At 38.8% G+C, this 18,117-nt stretch overlaps 1 protein-coding gene across 1 annotated transcript in view; it reads left to right on the top strand.

The window, feature by feature from the left end:
• ARHGAP15 (Rho GTPase activating protein 15) overlaps nucleotides 1–18,117 on the top strand; it is a 488,720-nt gene that overhangs the window by 449,109 nt on the left and 21,494 nt on the right. The window contains exon 13 of the mRNA XM_032209003.1: nucleotides 9,801–9,906. Coding sequence (XP_032064894.1) covers nucleotides 9,801–9,906 — 106 coding nt within the window. The remainder of the gene's footprint in view (nucleotides 1–9,800; nucleotides 9,907–18,117) is intronic.

Here is an 18,117-nt window from a genome sequence, read left to right as displayed (position 1 = left end):
GGCACAAGAGAACAAAAATCCATAGTTCAAAGGGTTGAAAATGAAACATTAAACATGTATTGGTGTGATCTCAAAATTCTTTGGAAATAGGAGTTGGTTGAAAGGTAAAAGGACATTAAGTGCCTCAACCATGACTAAAGCAGGGTTGTGACTGGGGACAGATGTTAAACTCTTACTACCTTGCAGGATAGGAATTTACGTCAGACTAAATCCAAAGGTTTATCTGTAATAAGAGGATATTATACAAGAATTGTAAATTACCAGTTCAGTTTTTTAAAAAAGTACTTATTCCAAATTGATATTTGGAAGTGTCATTTATGGAGACAGAGTACTTGTTAGCTAGAAGATTGACAATCTAGATTTATAATCCTCAGTGCTTTGTGTTGATACAGATGATTCCATTAGAAAACAATTAGCTACTGTTAGTTATGGGTTACAAATGAAGTTTATTTCCTTCCTTTCTTATAATTTGATATAAAGATGGCTTTAGAAGGCGTTGGTATATCAATTTTTATTCCAAAACTCAGATTAATCATTGAGGGCATTTGCCATGCTTTAATATGATAGTCACAAATGTATTCTCTCTAATCATGTACACCGAGAGCATATGCACCAAAGACAAATTCCTTGTGTGTCCAATCACACCTTGGCCAATAAAGAATTATATCTTCTCTGCCTTCTCTGCCTCTGCTTTGCTCTGCTCTGCTCTATTCTATTCTACTCTAATAATATATATAATATAATATAATGTAATGTAATGTATGTAATGTAATGTAATATAATATAATATAATATATATATAATATAATAATATAATATAATATAATATAATATAATATAATATAATATAATATAATATAATCTTAATAATTAGGATTCAAAGGTGAACTGGTGGCTTTAGAATATTCAATTGCAGATCTTCAACCCGTGGAGAAAATAAAGAGACATTAGCAAACATTTCAGCTAGTCCTCAATTTATGACCACAATTGGACCCAAAATTTCTGATGCTAAGGAAGACATTGTTAAATGACTTTTGCCCCATTTTATGATTTTTCTTGCCACAGTTGTTAAGTAAATCACTGAGTTGTAAAGTTAGTAACAACTGAATTGAATTTGGTTCCCATTGACTTTGCTTGTCAGAAGGTTACAAAAGGTGATCATATAACCCTGGGACACGGCAACTGTCATAAATATGAGTCAGTTGCTAAGCATTTGAATTTTGTTCGCATGACTACGGCCCTGCTGCAGTGTTCATAAGTGTCAAAAACGGTCACAAGTGACTTTTTTTCAGTGCCATTGCACTTTTGATGGTCACTGAATGAACTGTTGTAAATCAAGGATTACCTGTAGTAAATTGCTTACCAAGAAGAACAAGATTCTCTCTCTCGCTCTCTCTCTCTCTCTCATCTCTCTCTCTCTCTTCTTCCAGCTTCCACATGAATCAGCAGATACCCATTATTCCATTAAGCAAAGCTTGTTCTCATAGTGCCAATTTGTTCTTTCTTAAAAAAAATACTTTGTGATGCTCTCTTCTACTGAGAACAGTATCATTCTTTGTAATGAAAGAATATCCAGATTTTCATGGAACTGCAAAAAAAAAAAAAAAGTGAGCGGGTAGCAAAACGCCTGTCTCAGCATCTTTGTCTGGGAAATGGTGAAGTGTGACTGTGATTTATAATGAGAAAAAGGTATCTACAACATACAATTTTCTACCTAGCTGCAAAATAATAATTCATAGTGATGTCCATTCCAGATAGTATACCTTTGCAAGTGAGGACCCATGTGGTAAGATGATCATGAATAAATGTCAGACAATGCAGGTAACGGCTTTACAACCATTAAGATTAGCTTCCTCTTTTTTCCCTGATGATAACAGTAACCATGCTGTGAGCCTAGTGGTAATAATATTTCACGACTGATAAATGCCAGAACCAGGCAGAGGTGTTTACATTCCAGTTCAGAAATGCTGACTAAAGTTACCACACATTGCCAGTTTTTCTCTTTTTCAATCAGATAACATTAGCAAATAGGTTGATTCATAAAACGGAGATATGCAACATTCTTCCAAGCTTTGGGAATGAATTTTTCAACCCTCTTTGTAATGAATAGTACTGAGCTAAAACAAATTATGGAGGTACAAAGCATGGGGGGTATAAATATTACTCAGAGGTTAGAACATTTGCAGTTCCATTGTGTGTAAGAGAGACACACTCAATTTGTGTCTACAGTATTCCAAATATATGAGTGGGTATTTTCATTAATATTAACCAAAAACATGTAAAGTTGCCCCAAAATCTGATCTCAAAATTCTGTGCAGATTCCCACACTTTCCTTGGATTGGCAATTTTGCAAGATATAGCCTGCTTTAAAAGCAATTCATTTCTTTGTCTCTAGATGCTTTTCAAGAGGCAACTGGACTGTTGTGGAAAAAAGCATCTTTAGGACAATCATGGCCTGGATGATTGAGAATCTCCATAGACAAATTCATTTCTTTATTGTGGAGTCCATAGGGAGAACAAAGTTCTGAAAAGTTTGTTGAGACCTGCAGTATTATTACTAATATTTATATTAACAATCAGTAAGTATTATTCAACAATTTAGAGTGTATTTTAAACTGATCACTGGTTATATAAGAACCAACATTTATGGTTCAATGTTTTGTGGCACACAATTAAGGATGCCTCGAGATCAGAAGTTACTCAGTTTTAACCCAGGTTTCCTTATTTCATCCTTAACTCTTTTACTTGGCTAGAATTAGGCTCATCACCTTTGGGGTCCATTTGAAGCTATGCCACGTCAGATATTGATCAATCAAATTCCCTGGGGAAACAACTTTGTTTTCACTTTACCTTATACTGTAGGTCTGAGTGTTAACTGAGTCCTGAAGTCTTCAGAAGACAACTCAATCTTGTTAAAGAGGACTCCAGCCTTTTAATGAGGAAAGATGAACCTTACCCTTGTGTTCCTTTCCAGCATCAGCCACTCTCAGCCCTGACAGTATCATAACTGACCTCTAGCAGAGGGTTTGGGCAGAGATTTCAAAAAGATAGACCCCGTGTTTCTCACTGGATTATAGTTTAATAAATATCTTTCCTTGGTCAAACCTAAATACCTTTTAAACACCTGACACAGAAGACTTCTGAGCTTGACCCTCATTCAGTTACACATTAGAGTGACAGCTGACAGATCTATCAGCATTCTCTATGAAAACCCTATCTGTATATTTCCAATACAGCACTCAGTTTTGCATCCAGTGTAGTATTTGAGTATTGCTACGTACACTAAATGGAAAACAGAACTTATAAAATCAATTACTACAAATCTGAACTGTTCTTCTGACCAGGAAGCCATTGTTCCTCCTCCACCCAGGAGGCCAAACTTTAGCTATTTTTTTAAAGGATGCCATAGAGCCATGGATGCCGTCCTCACATTCTAATTATTTCAGAGGCTTTTTCTACATGTTTATTGTGGCTTTATATTTGATATATTGGTTTTATTGCTAAGTTTTAAAATTTGTTCTTGGGTTGTCATAAAAATAATTCACTGTCTTTGTTGTACTTGCTAGGAATAAAGCTTTTTATTTTATTTTAAAGCCAAACTTATAAATGGTCATTAAAAAAAAAAGTCAGTTTGAACTTGCTGAGCATTTGAATTCTCCAGCCAGATTCACATCTTTGGGGGCATTGATGTGACAGCCATGTGACAGAATAGTGAATCTATTCCAGATTTCTCAATCTACAAATATTTAGTCCAGGGAGGGAGTCATTTTGCCAAAGAAGTATTTGCTCCTATATGGAGATGTTTGACCCCCCTCTAAGACAATGCATTCAACTCCTTTAAAGCTTACATTATCACATTTTCTAGTGGAAGGGTTTTTAGGTAATAAAAAAACATAACAAAGAGGGTAGCTAATTTTTTTTTTAGTCTTGCACTGTGTGGAATTGCTATCAAAATATTTCAAGAGTGCTGCATTTGTTTAAAGGTAGCTGATAATCACTTGTGTTGCCTCTTCCCACCTCCCAGAAAACAGAGAGAGAGAAACCGAGAACCAAAACAATAAATATTTATGAACTCTATATCAGATACATGACTCATTATATCTATTAATATGACTAAACCATTGAGCACATGAGGAGAGGAAAGTAGGAATGTATTTATATGACAAATTTCTTTTTTGGTCATGGGTTGAGATGTCTGAAATGACAATGTGCAATGTTACAGAAATGTATGGAGGCATGATGAATCTAAGTTTCACTTCAAGTTTGCAAAAGGGAATCAGATGACCCCGGGACACTGTAACCATCACAAATGTGAACCTGTTGTCAAACATCCGGAAGTAAATCACGTGACAATGGGGGTGCTGCAATGGTCATAAGTGTGAAAAACGATCTGAAGTCACTTTTTTCAATGCCATTGTAACTTTGAAAGGTCACTAAGTGAACTGTTGTAAGTTGAGGACTACCTGTATAGGCTTCAATAAATTGTTTATGTTGCGATTTTGTGGAATGGAACGGAACAGAACAGAATAGAATACAATAAACAGAGTTGTAAGGAATCTCGGACGTATTCTAGTCCCAATCCCTGCTCAGGTAAGAAACTCTAAAACGTTTCAGACAAATGTTGTCCAATCTCTTCTTAAAAGCTTCCAGTGTTGGGGCATTCACAACTTCTGGAGGCAAATTGTTCCACTGATTAATTATTCTCACTGTCAGGAAATTTCTTCTCACGTAGTTCTAGGTTGCTTCTCTCCTTGATTAGTTTCCACCCATTGCTTCTTGTTCTACCTTCAGGTGCCTTGGAGAATAGTTTGACTCCCTCTTCTTTGTGGCAACCCCTGAGATATCAGAACACTGCTATCATGTCTCCCCATGTCCTTATTTTCAAAAGACTAGATATCACTGTTCCCTCTAAGGTGCGCGGCTGGGCAAGAAACACCGTGCAGCAGCTTGCAACTGCCGCACAGTGATTTCTACTGTCACAGGCTCCGGAAGCTGGGGAGGTCCTTTGCAGGTGGCTAGGACTGGCCGCCCACAAAGGACCTCCCCGTGCTTACTTTGCTGAACATGGGGCGACTACCGTCAGTCGCCCCGCACTCATCAAAACAAGTCCAGGGAGGTCCTTTGCACCTGGCGCTGAGGCTGAAGTGAACCCCCAAAGCCCCCGCCACCACTAGAATAACTACTGCCTCCTCCTCCTCCAACAGCACCCACCACATTTGCTGCCCGACGCTGCAGCTGAGGTGAAGCTGCCAAAGCTCCTGCCGGCGCCCCCGTGCTGCAGCGGTGCCTCCCCCTCCGCTTGGAGCACCTGAGCTGGGCATTGCGTTACCCCTGCCACCTCCTCCTCCGCCGTGCTTTTGAGGAGCCATGAGGCCGTGGGAGCCAGTAGCCAGGAAGGCGATGGAGGGGCGGGAGCAGGAAAAAAGGCCCCATGGCTTCTCAAAGGCACGACAGAGGAGGAGGCAGCGGCAGGGGTAACGCGGTGCTCAGCTCAGGTGCTCTGAGCTGAGGGGGAGGTGGCGCCACCGCTGCTATGGGCGAGATGCCAGCGGGAGCTTTGACGGCTTCACCTCAGCCGCAGCACCGGGCAGCAAATGTGGTGGTGCTGTTGGAGGAGAGGAGATGGCAGTAGTTATTCTAGTGGCAGTGGGGACTCGTCGGCATCTTCAGCTGCAGTCCTGCCCCAGGTGAAAAAAACTGAAGATGGAGCAGATCCACGCAGATGACATTGCCGCAACATGACTGGAGGAGGAATTCTGGGAGTTGAAGTCCACAAGTCTTAAAGCTGTCAGATTTGAAGACCCCTGGGTTGTTTTTCTAACGGGTTAGGGGTGCAAGGATCTTGTAACTTGACAGCTTTAAGACTTGTGTGCTTCAAATGCCAGAGTTCCTGAGCCAACATTTTGGTTGCTAAGCAGGAGCATTGTTAAGTGATACTGATATTATATAACACTTTTAATTAAGCGGGTACCTTGAATAAACATAACTTTGAGTTTCAAATACTGATTTCGTTGTTGTCTTAAGTGACATCTGTGAAAAAAATTCAGGTACTCAGGAATGAAAATGTGCTGCTCAAACACTATACTTTTCTGCTCACACTGAAAAAAAATTAGGGAACATTGCTAGACATACCCAGTTCCAGCCCGTTCTTCATATGTTTTAGCCTCCAGTCCCCTAATCATCTTTGTTGCTCTTCTCTGCACTCTTTCTAGAGTCTCCACATCTTTTCTACATTGTGGCGACCAAAACTGAACGCACTATTCCAAGTATGGCCTTACCAAGGCATTATAAAATGGTATCAACACTTCACGTGATCTTGATTCTATCCCTCTGTTAATGCAGCCTAGAACTGTTTGGCTCTTTTGGTAGCTGCTGCACACTGTTGTTGCTGATACTTTGTGCTTGACAATTCCTTCACTAAGAAATATAAGGGGAGAAAAAAATCTTAAACTCAAACATTATCTTACCATGTAAGAGTGTGTAAGACCTAGTTAGACTTACCTTGTACTTCCCGGTTTTTGGAATCATATTATGCAGAGGTGGGCTGCTGCCGGTTCGGACTGGTTCAGGCAAACAGGTAGTTCTGACCAGCGGCTGGCTTGCCCACCACCCCAGCACTATCCCGTCCTATATAATCGCTGTGTGTTTGCTGCCATGTGCGTGTGGCGCACATACTCACATTTTTGCATTTGGGGTGAACCAATTGTTACAGTATGTAACTCTCACCTCTGATGTCATATAAGCCCAACTCGGAACTGACTTGCTCTTTTCTAGGTGTTTGAAACTTAGCCCTTTTTTAATCTTTTGTATGATTTTCCCCAATATTCATGTCAAGATGATTATTCTACATTTCCTGGGTTTGATTTTTTTTTCTCTTTTTTAAACAGTGGGAGATCCTTGTTTTTCTCCAATCTGTTGACACCTTGTGGTCCAGGAGTTTTCAAAGATAAACGTCTGTGGTTTTGAGATTACACCTGCAAATTCCTTTAGCATCCTGTAATCCATGTGGTCCAGGCAACAAATTCATTCAGAGCATCTAGATGTTTTCCTACCGTTTCCTATTTGACCTGTAATTCTCTTACGTCCCCTACCGTACACCTTCAGACTGATCAGTTGTCCATTTTTTCCCCTTTTGGGAAATGACAGATGTAAAATTTAGCTATTGTAATTCCCTGTTGTCCATCACCATCATGCAACTTTTTCCAATCAAGAAGTTTCCTAGACTTATCCACACGTACCCCAATAAAGTTTTCGTTTGTTTGTTCATTATTTGGGGAAATTTATTGCAAACCTTGCTCATTTTATCTCTTAGTCTTCCTCACCCCATCCTTACAGATTCATGTTATTTCCTGATATTCTGTCTTTCATATATGGCCCTTTTTCATTTTGTTTAACTTTATGCCAAATTTTTATGCAGTAATATAACTATATTCTAATCCCAGGGCTGAGGCAAAGTCAACAGAAGTATTCCAGTTTATAGTATTTCTGTGGTAAGAAAATATCTCTTCCATATTGGAACTCTCCAAATATTTCCAGAGTAGAACTAAGCAATTAGAAGAATGTTTTTAAAATTAAAAACCTTTGCTAGATAAAGTCACAGTCCCAAGATCCAGGTTATCTAAAACCTGCAGCATGTAAAACTGTTTCCCTATGTCAGGGACCTTGAACATTTATTTTATCTTATCTTTTGCACAATGAAAGCACAGTTATGTGTGCTTCAACATCTCATGCAAATATCTTACTCAGAAACCATATTTTAAGACTCGGAAGCCATTAATCATATAGAAAATATGCTTATCCTAAGCCAGTCAGCAGCAATGTTGTTATCACAACATTAAAAGGAGTTTTACATCACAAAAGCGATTATAGGTCTCCATCTCACATTCTTTCATTACTGACTAATTGTTTTCCACAAAAAGGCAGTTATGAAATGGTAGAAAGGATACCAGGCAAGGGACAGGATGTGAACTAAGAAAATCAACACAAGGAAGAATTGATCATTACAGAGCATGAAATAAAGCTTATAAGATAGGCATGTTTATTAGGTATGAGGATAACCTCCCTGGCCTAAGTTCTACTGAGGTCGGTCATAAATCTGCATAGTAACCACACTACATCCTATTGAAGACACATTTGCTTTACTTCTATGTGAAACTTCCATGTAAAATGCATGTCTTGGAGAAGAAAACAATAGTAGTTTCTCTGATCTATCAATCAATAGTAGTCAATTATGGAAATTATCAGTCATGGCAGTCTGAAGTGATATTAACTCGGTACCTTGAGACTAAGGCCTCTAATGTCTCATGGATCCATGGTTGATGAAATACCTTTATGAGGTACGATTGAAAGGTGCAATAGTTTTCTCCACCATAACCTATCATATAACATGTAAAGTTAAAAACTAAATAGTTTACACCATGAATAGCTGATAAAATCTGTCCAATGTCTCAATTAAAACTTAGTGAGGGTATGACTTAATTGTATATCAATAGAAGATATGGTCGGTAATGAGCAGGGAAATGACTTAATATTATGTTCTTGTTAACACAATCAAATACTTTCCTGCTAATTATATTTGGATGGGAGAGACCTAATGGGTGGGTAGATTATGCACACATATAGATAATTGTGTATTATTTTTCTAAGTTGAATGATAAATGAGGAATTTCAATAGAACAGAATATATATAGCTCAGAGTTGAATTGTAGAGTCCTTGGTGCTCTCTGAGTTGGTTGTTTGCTTGCAGACATTTCATTGCCTGACTAGGTAACATCAGAGAGCACCAAGGACTCTACAATTAGGAATTGTTCATGTTTTGCAAATAATCTGGATCTTCCAGAATCAGAAAAAGTGCCTGCATTTTCAATGAGATGAAAGAGATCAGCTAATACTTTCCCATTCCTTTAAGTCATGGTAGCCCACTGAGAGCTAAAAAAGTATTTCCTCAAGAAATTCATGAAATGAGTTTCTGGCATAACAGGTCACACCTCGGCCTTTGCTACCTCAGACCAATCTTCCAAGGGCCAGCTCTGTATGTCACCTATAGCAAAAACCACCAAGTCTTATAATGTTAATTGCACCCCATGATAATGTCTTGGCTTTCATGGATCTCAGCTTGTTTTATCAGAGATAACAGCATCATTCTGAGCTACAATACACTGCTACATCTCCAACGACATTCAAAAGTTCCCATTCTCCAACCTGAAGGGTACCCTGAAGACAGGAGCTTCAGGAGGCTGTAATGAGTCAGAGAACTTAAAAATCTCCTTGCACTTGGAGTTGTCATTTATGAAAATGTGAAGACACTCTATTGGAAAATAATATTTAAAATGGGGCACTTCAGCTGTAACCATGCTTCCAGGTCACATTTGTCTGTTTAAACCATGGTAGCAGCAACACTCTAGACCAGAGGTCAGCAAACTGCGGCTCTGGAGCTGCATGTGGCTCTTTCCTCACTCTGCTGCGGCTCCGTCACCGGTCAGTACCACAATTTTGAGAGAAGCAGGGGGGGAGAGAAGCACAGTGCACCAGGAGCAGACTCTATGGCAAGGGGAGGGTTTTCCAGTTGTCTCCACAATTGATAGGGCTTTTGGTTTTGACAGGTAGAGGAAAAACTATGCCATGCTAGGAGGAGACTCTGTGGTGGGGAAGTGAACTTCCGGTCAGCTTCCGGTTAGGACCGGTGTTTTCTTTTCTGTGGGAAACAAGTCCAAATGGCTCTTTGAGTATTTACGTTTGCTGACCCCTGCTCTAGACAGTCAGATACTGTTGTAACACCCATAACTTTTTACTTCTTTCAGAAATCCAAGAACATGATAGCCAAGTGAAAGCCATAAAGGACCTTGTACAGAGATTGCCCAGGCCAAACTATGACACCATGAAAATACTGTTTGCACATCTGCAAAAGTAAGTGGAAAAGTTATTAAAGAGGAAAATGGAAATTAGAAACAAAAAGGGCAGATTGGTTTTCAGCAACATGCTGTATTGTTTCAATGCTCAACTTTTTCAGTACATCATCAGATCCTATCAGGCCAGTTATTGTGGAATATGTTACATTTTTAAATATCGCTCCATACTAGATTTCAGACAGAAGGAAATGAAACAGAAAAACATATTTAATATTAGTCTAAGCTGATTTTGGCATAGGAAAGGACAAATGCAGCCAGAACTGCCATCCTCCTTAGCCTCATAGGTACAATACATAGAATATGTGACAATAAAACATTGTGTTTTAGTACATGACTCTTTGCCACTGTTTATCAGTATTTTCCTTTAAGTTTGTGATTTTTTCCCTCTAGAAAACAAGTCAAGGGTTTAAAAGTTGAAGTTAATTTAGAAATAGAAATTTGTTGCCAGAGAGCAGTCCAGTTAAAAACACCTTTACGTCATGAAAATTCTAAGCAACATACATTTCTTGAATGTGGCTTCACTTGTATCCCTAGCCAAGTGATACAAGTGAAGCTACATTCACATTTAAGGCTTCACTTGTATCTCTAGCTTTGTATCCCTATCCAGGGACTGTGATGGCTTGTGTGGTTCGGACACTAAGTCAAATGACCATTGAGAGGTCAGCAGCTTAGCAGTTCAAAACCTGGCAGTGAGCTGCATGACAGAATGAGCTCCTGTCAATTTGCCTTATTTCCTGTTCATTCCTGCTCACCTAGCAGTTCGAAAGCATGAAAACACAAGTAGATAATAGGGAAAATACCAGGGACATGAAAAGAGCCCCCTCAACCTCCTCAAGAGCCCCTCTAGGCAATAATGATGTCCCCCACTTAATCCACTGTCCAACCCAGAAGCGCCTTGTATGACAGAGGTGGGTTTCTGCCAGCATTATTGCCGGTTCGGTGTTTGTGCAATTTTGCTCCCCGTGCATCCACAGTTACCTATAAATAAGCCTGCACGGGTGCAGAACATTTAAAAAGGTCAAAAAAAGATGTCACGGTGACTGGGGAACCGGTTCAGGGGCATGGGGAGCATGCCGTCCCTACCAGTTCGGAGACCCAGTTGTCATTTCAACTACCAGTTTCACCGAACCGGTGTGAACCTGTAGGAACTCACCTCTGTTGTATGTGCTTCCAACACAAAAGTAGTAGTGTATTCCTAGCACTACAGGGGGGCTTTCTAAGCAAAATACATATTTGTAGGCAAAACTGCACCTTGGAGCTAATCCATTGTATAAGGATCATCAGCTTCTAGAGAGAGAGATCACTAATAGAAGAAGTCAGCATCTAAGCTAGATGAAACCTAGATCCAAAGTACGATCTCCCTGGAATGGGATACTTGATCAAAAAAGCTGATTGTTCAGCCTCCAACAACAGCAGTCCCAGAGAAGGCAAGTTGGAGTCCTCTGGCACCATTAGGGAATCCTTGCCACCAACAGCCAGAGAGGCAAGAATCTCATGCAGTAATGTTGCTACCCTGGAATCTAGATTCAGACCCGAGGGTGGGGATATGAAGGATTTGTAGCATTGGTTTTTAAACAGTTTGATCCAATTATCCTTTTTCCCCAGTTCAAATAATGTCATTACCTTCACAAAGACAGATTCTGTTGTTTTACTCCTCAGCACCTCAGAAATAGCTGCCCCAAACTGGATCCTTGACTCACAAACAAGCAATTACAAATTGCTCCATTACCCCCAGGATATGCTCCAAATTACCCCCACTTTAAAAACCACTGATTATAGTTTGACCTCCTGAGGATCCTGTTCCAAATTGACTATTTATGGCCTGCTATTTACACCTCCAGTAGTGATCTCTTGAAACTAATTCCAACTAGGGCTGCAGCAAGAACCAAAACATTAAAGCCCTTCCAATGTAAGGAACCCCATCTAGATTGAGCTGTGAGATTTATATTAGAAAATAAATAAATAAACCAAAGATATTACTACTACTACTGGAAGACCTACTACTAACTTAAGTTACTACTACTAATTTAAACTGAAATAAAACAAGTGAGATAATTAGACCTGACCTGTATCAATAGAAGTTATTAGAATCATATAGACTTCTGTTTTTTGGATAAAGCACATTTTATTTCTTTTCTTTTGCTTTTTTTAATTATTAAAAATAACTACTATTAAATTTAGCCTTAGGAAAGGCTTGCTATTATACTCTTTAGGCAGAGCTTATTTTTTTGCTTACTTATTATGTTACCATATATTAATATAATTTATTGATAATAACCTTGCTTATCAAGTGTATTATAGGATGCGGTGGCTAAGACGCTGAGCTTGTCGATCAGAAAGGTTGGCAGTCGGTGGTTTGAATCCCTAGTGCCACGTAACGGAGTGAGCTCCCATTACTAGTCCCAGCTTTAATTCCCTGATTAGACTGCTGTAGTACACACTAAATAGTGCTGCCCTTGAAAATGTCTGAACATTACAATAGGCATGAAACGCAGCAGTATGATTGCTGGTGAGAAGGAGACATTTTGATCAGCATATATGTCTGCTTAACAAACTTCGGATTTGTTTTCCGGACTCAGTTCAAGGTGTTGGTGCAACCTATATGTTGAAAACTTGGCAGTTTAATGCTTTAAGGCCTGCCTTCTTTTATGCATTCCTTACAGTATGTTCTATCGGAACCAATGCCTTGAATGTTACAGGATTGTAAACATTAGGCAGACATATTAATGTGACCTTACAATTTATAAGCCACACCTACTGCATTAAGAAATATGGGGGAAGGGGAATATGGGAAGGAATCAATTAAAAGTTGTAAAAGATAGATAGATAGATAGATAGATAGATAGATAGATAGATAGATATAGATAGATAGATGATAGATAGATGATAGATAGATGATAGATAGATAGATAGATAGATAGATAGATAGATAGATAGATAGATAGATAGATAGATAGATAGATAGATAGATAGATAGATAGATATATAGATAGACAGACAGACAGACAGGCAGACAGACAGACAGACAGATAGATATGTGATACTTTTAAAAAAAAAACCATTTCTCATTGATTCACATATAGCTGTTTTTTGCTTTGTTTTCCTGTTTTGTGCTCTTCCATCCTCTTTTGATTGTAGCTCGTATAAGCAGAAACATGCCACCATTTGTAAGTTATGGATTTAAAGAAGGTTGTAATTTCTTCCACTCCAGCAATTTTATTTGCTAATTTCCAGTTTATCAGAATACAATTAAAAATTAAGAGGGTGTATTCTAAAACGTCGCCTGTTTAATTTCTTGCAGCTGGTTAAAACCCAACAGGTGAATGTCCTATAAGCTCAAAAGATCTGTGGCTTCCAAGGTTCTTTGTGTAAGCTAAGTAAGGTCATGGGACTCTCCTGTTCTGGCATCCTATAAACACTGGATTCTGATTCTGATCCAAGGGGATAATTTGTTTCTAAGATGGCTTGTAAAATGTGTCCTCCTTTTGAAAAAGGTTCCCGCACACTCTAAAGTTCACCAGTGAGCTTCTGATTCAGTACTGCAGAGCCTGAGACATGTTCCAGTTGCATGCATAAGGGACTATCAATAAAATGTGGTCACATGTCAAGAAGACAAATCAAAAGTATGATGAAGAAGCAGTAGGATATTGATCTATTGGTTAAGACATAGGGAGGGAGAGGAAACCAACAGCACGTTTGGTACAATACGTAGCTCTGAATAGTGCACTCTCAAATAGGATCCTGCTTCTCACTCCAATTATGAACCTGGCAAGGAGTGACGGCATTTTGGTTTGCCTTCATGAAACAATATTCAAATGTAATGATTCTTATGAGGATGGATCTCTGTTAATCTCCTCCTCCTCCTCCTTTGCCTCCCTTCTTTAAGTGGAAAGCATTGAGTCCACATGCCCAACGATGGCAGAGTTTTCCAGCAATGGCATCTGTCTCTTTGGCAGCTGCGTTCAGGCACATTGTCAGGGGAGCTTACAGTTGCCTCCTGGTTTATCATGTGAGTCACTTCCTTTGGCCTATCTGGCTGTTTCGCCAGGCAGAAGCCAATTCCTTTGACTTGCCATTTGATTTTCAGAAACTTGCTCTTTCCAGCTTTTTTAATGTTTTAAAGATAGTTGCATTTCACTGCAGGACAGCATTCTTATGCACATCTAAGCATCTCTCTCTCTCTCTCTCTCTCCTCTCTCTCTCCTCTCCTCTCTCTCTCTCTCTCTCTCTCTCTCTCTCTCTCTCTTCCTTCCCCCTCCCCCCTCCCTCTCCCTCCCTTTTGCCAGACAGGAAATCCTCAGACTTTTCTATCTTGCCATCAATGCTCTTTGCTCTGTTAATAATGCCTTCGGACAATTTTACTGCCCTTTCATACAGAGCAAAAGAAAATGCATCAGGAAAAAAAGAGGGGGAAATAATGCACAGAAACACCTACCCACACACCAGTGCTGCTGTTAACCCAAAACATGGGCATATGCAGAACTGAAGTGACTTTTTCTCTTTTCAGAAATTTGTCTTTATCTTCACATTTTCCAGGCAAAACAAAACCTGCCCGGTTGAAATTAGAGCAATAAAACATGAAATCTTATGTTGGTTTTATTGCATAGTTCTCATTTCTGGAAACTATATTTAACAAAGTAGATTTATTTTACCTAATATATATTATAATATATATATATATAATATATATATATTATATATATATATATATATATTATTATATATATATATATATTATATATATATATTTCAGCGAGCAGCACACATCTAAGAAGAATGCAACAGTAGTTCAGGAAAAGGAAGCAATGACAATGTGATGACAGGTTCAGCAGCGATATGCAGAATGCTGTGGATAAATCAAAAATTAAAGCTATTGTATGACAGTTAGGAACACTTAGCAAAGCCGACAAATTTCCATTACTTCCATTACTATCATATTTTGGAGGGAAGAAAAATGCAGAAAAGTGCATGTGACTTCTATTTGCTTTTAGTCTGTTTCAGTAGGTTCAAGCCAATATATATATAGATATCTTAAACATGTTTGCAATTATTTTTCTTCATGTAAATCCAAAAGAAGAGGTTAAATTTTTAAGGATTGCATATGAATGGTGGCGTTTACATGAGATGACACTTTTACAATGCCTCTGATTTCCTCTAAGTGTAGGGGGGAATGCTATTTATGAAGAACTAGGAGCAAAAGGTAGTCAAAGTAACTTTCAAAATATTGGGAATTCAAAAGATGTGATTAATACAATGTGTAAAGCTGTTTTTAAATTCTATTGTGAGAGATTGTTTTACACACACCCCTTTTATTTTTATAATTAACTCAAGGGAATGAACATATACCTAATACTCCTTTCTCCTCCAATTTTCCCCACAATAAGAAATCTAGGCTAAACTAGAACTATTTTGACACACAAAAAATTGTATTTCGATGTCTTACTGATTGAGGAATGATGAAATGTTTGTCTTAAAAGAAATAAAACTTTTGAACCAGGAAAATTTTTTTTGAAAAAAAGATAAACATAAAAAAGAAATCTGTGAGATGGGTTGGACCAAGAGAGAATGTGTAAAGCTGTTTTTAAATTCTATTGTGAGAGATTGTTTTACACACACACACCCTTTTATTTTTATAATTAACTCAAGGGAGTGAACATATACCTAATACTCCTTTCTCCTCCAATTTTCCTCACAATAAGAAATCTGTGAGATGGGTTGGACCAAGAGAGAAAGTGACCCAAAGTCAGCCAGACGGCTGTTATCCTGAGGCAGGACTAGACACACAGTCTCCTAATTTCTGGCTGGGTGCCTTAGCCACTAGACCAAACTGGCTGTAGTTTTCTGAATAAATATTAGCACTTATTATCTAAATGTATCTGAAGGTTTTACCCATGATAGATGCAATATAATGTTCAATATTCTCCCATACTACTTCATTGGCAAAGAGTGTCCTTTCCATGGCAGAGACAGATTCTTCTGATATCAGAAGGACCATAGATGGAGTGTTAAGTCTGTATTAGACTGCTACATCACTGCAAGTTAGGGACCGTATGTCTCGAAGAGCCGTGGTGGCACAGGGGTTAAAATGCAATACTACAGGCTAGTTCTGTTGACTGCCAGCTGCCGGCAGTGTGGCAGTTCGATTCTTACCAGCTCAAGGTTGACTCAGCCTTCCAGCCTTCCAAGGTTGGTAAAATGAGGATCGAGATTGTTGGGGGCAATATGCTGGCTCTGTAAACTGATTAGACTGGCTGTAAAGCACTGTGAAGTAATATATAAGTCTAAGTGCTATAGCTATCTTTAGAAGATAGTTACATAGCTGTTGCATTTCTACTTCTGCAAATGTTAACATTTTAACTAGGGAGTCAAATAACAAAGCACTCCCAGCAGGAAGTGGGGTCAACCAATCAGCATACATGACATGCATCTCCACACAAAAGGGAGTTGAGATTTGAGTGGTGTGAGGGTTGGCTCATCTGCAACCATCTGCAACCATCTGCAACCTATACTTACCATCAACCCCATTCACAGTATAGGTATGCACCAGTGGTGGGATTCATTTTTTTTACTACTGGCTTGGTGGACGTAGCGTGGTTTGGTGGTCATGGCTTGGTGGATGTGGCAGGGGAAGGATACTGTAAAATCTCCATTCCCACCCCACTCCAGGAGAAGATTATTGCAAAAAAACCCATTTCCTCCCGATCAGCTGGGACTCTGGAGGCAGAGAATAGATGTGGGCAGGGCCAGTCAGAGGTGGTATTTACCAGTTCTCCAAACTACTCAAAATTTCCATTATCAGTTCTTCAGAACTGGTCGGAACCTGCTGAATACCACCTCTGGTATGAAATGATGCCTATGCGTATTTGCAGACAAATCTAAATCAAGCTTTAGTGTGCACTATGATCATTGCTAGAACCCCTCATCACATTTTGCATTGATTTTTCTTATAAGAACTAGGCAAGCACAGTGCAAATCCAACAGATCCTGCAATTAAGCAGTAGAATCACTGAAAGAACCACAAAATCCAAATTCCCCAATGCTCAGGATTCACAAAATACTGATATGATATTATCTTTTAATCAAACAACTGAGCAAAATGTTGTATGAATTTCTTCATGAAAATAGAGTTTCCCTTCTCCATCAAAGCCTAAGAAGATAACTCATATTTTATATATATTTATTTTTCTCTGCACTGAAGATATTCTTGAAACTATCTTAAAGTCAACGATTTTGTTATAAATCTCATCTATGCAAGAGTCACTTCCAGGATCAACACAGACAACAGTACTGTTCCCACTGAGGTCAACTATGGCTTCAATCCATTGATCTCAAATCTGGAGCAAAATCCCACATACATACACACACAAGCTGTATAGAGTTGTCTTGATAAATATGTGAGGTCTCATTGTCTCCAGCTTGTTTATCTTGTTGTATTAAAATATGATTATCTAGCAAATGTTTTGTATCAAGTGATCTCTGTCATATAGAGGCACCAAAATTACTAGACTTTCTTGGAGGAGAGAAAGCAATTGCATCTTAACACTTTTTTTACTTAACAAAGGATCAAGATACAGAAGTAAGACAAACAACTTTATTTTTCTCAGCCAACAGTTTTTTCCCCATAATTCATATAAGTTTCAAAATTCTCAGGCAAGACGTGAACTTTTTTTAATGAATAGTTACAAATCTTTATATTTGTCTGAAAGTTAAGAAGTCTTAGCTGGAATGCACTCTCCTTGTAGAGGAAACAAACCACTGGCAATAAAGTAGAAAATGGAAAGAGACCTAAATCACAGCACAATGATCTCCTTTACAGCATCTGCCAAAGAGACGGTGTTCTTAGGCAGCTTCTCCGAAGCAGCGTCTTGATGTCTATGCCACATACAGATTTATTATTGTGCCTGAGAATCTGAAGGGGAAAAATGTTGATGATATGCCTAAGCAGCACTAAGCTCTGGTCATAGGAAAAACTCCAGAATTGTGGGTACCACACCACACCTACTGATGTGGTCCCAGATTTTTTTTTCTTTGGAGGCACCTAATTAAGAAAACCTTGACTCATTTACATGGCTATGTTTGATCTAAATTATACTCCAAACCACACCAAATTAGGAGCATCTGTGAATGTGAAATGATTGTTCCCTTAGAATGGGAGAATGAAGCTGGCTCTGGACTGCACATGTTCAAGTGACAAAAAATATTTCAGATG

Source organism: Thamnophis elegans, chromosome 1 (genome assembly GCF_009769535.1).
Source record: "Thamnophis elegans isolate rThaEle1 chromosome 1, rThaEle1.pri, whole genome shotgun sequence".
NCBI classification, from domain to species: Eukaryota; Metazoa; Chordata; class Lepidosauria; order Squamata; family Colubridae; genus Thamnophis; species Thamnophis elegans.
This window is presented reverse-complemented; position numbering and strand designations above follow the sequence as displayed.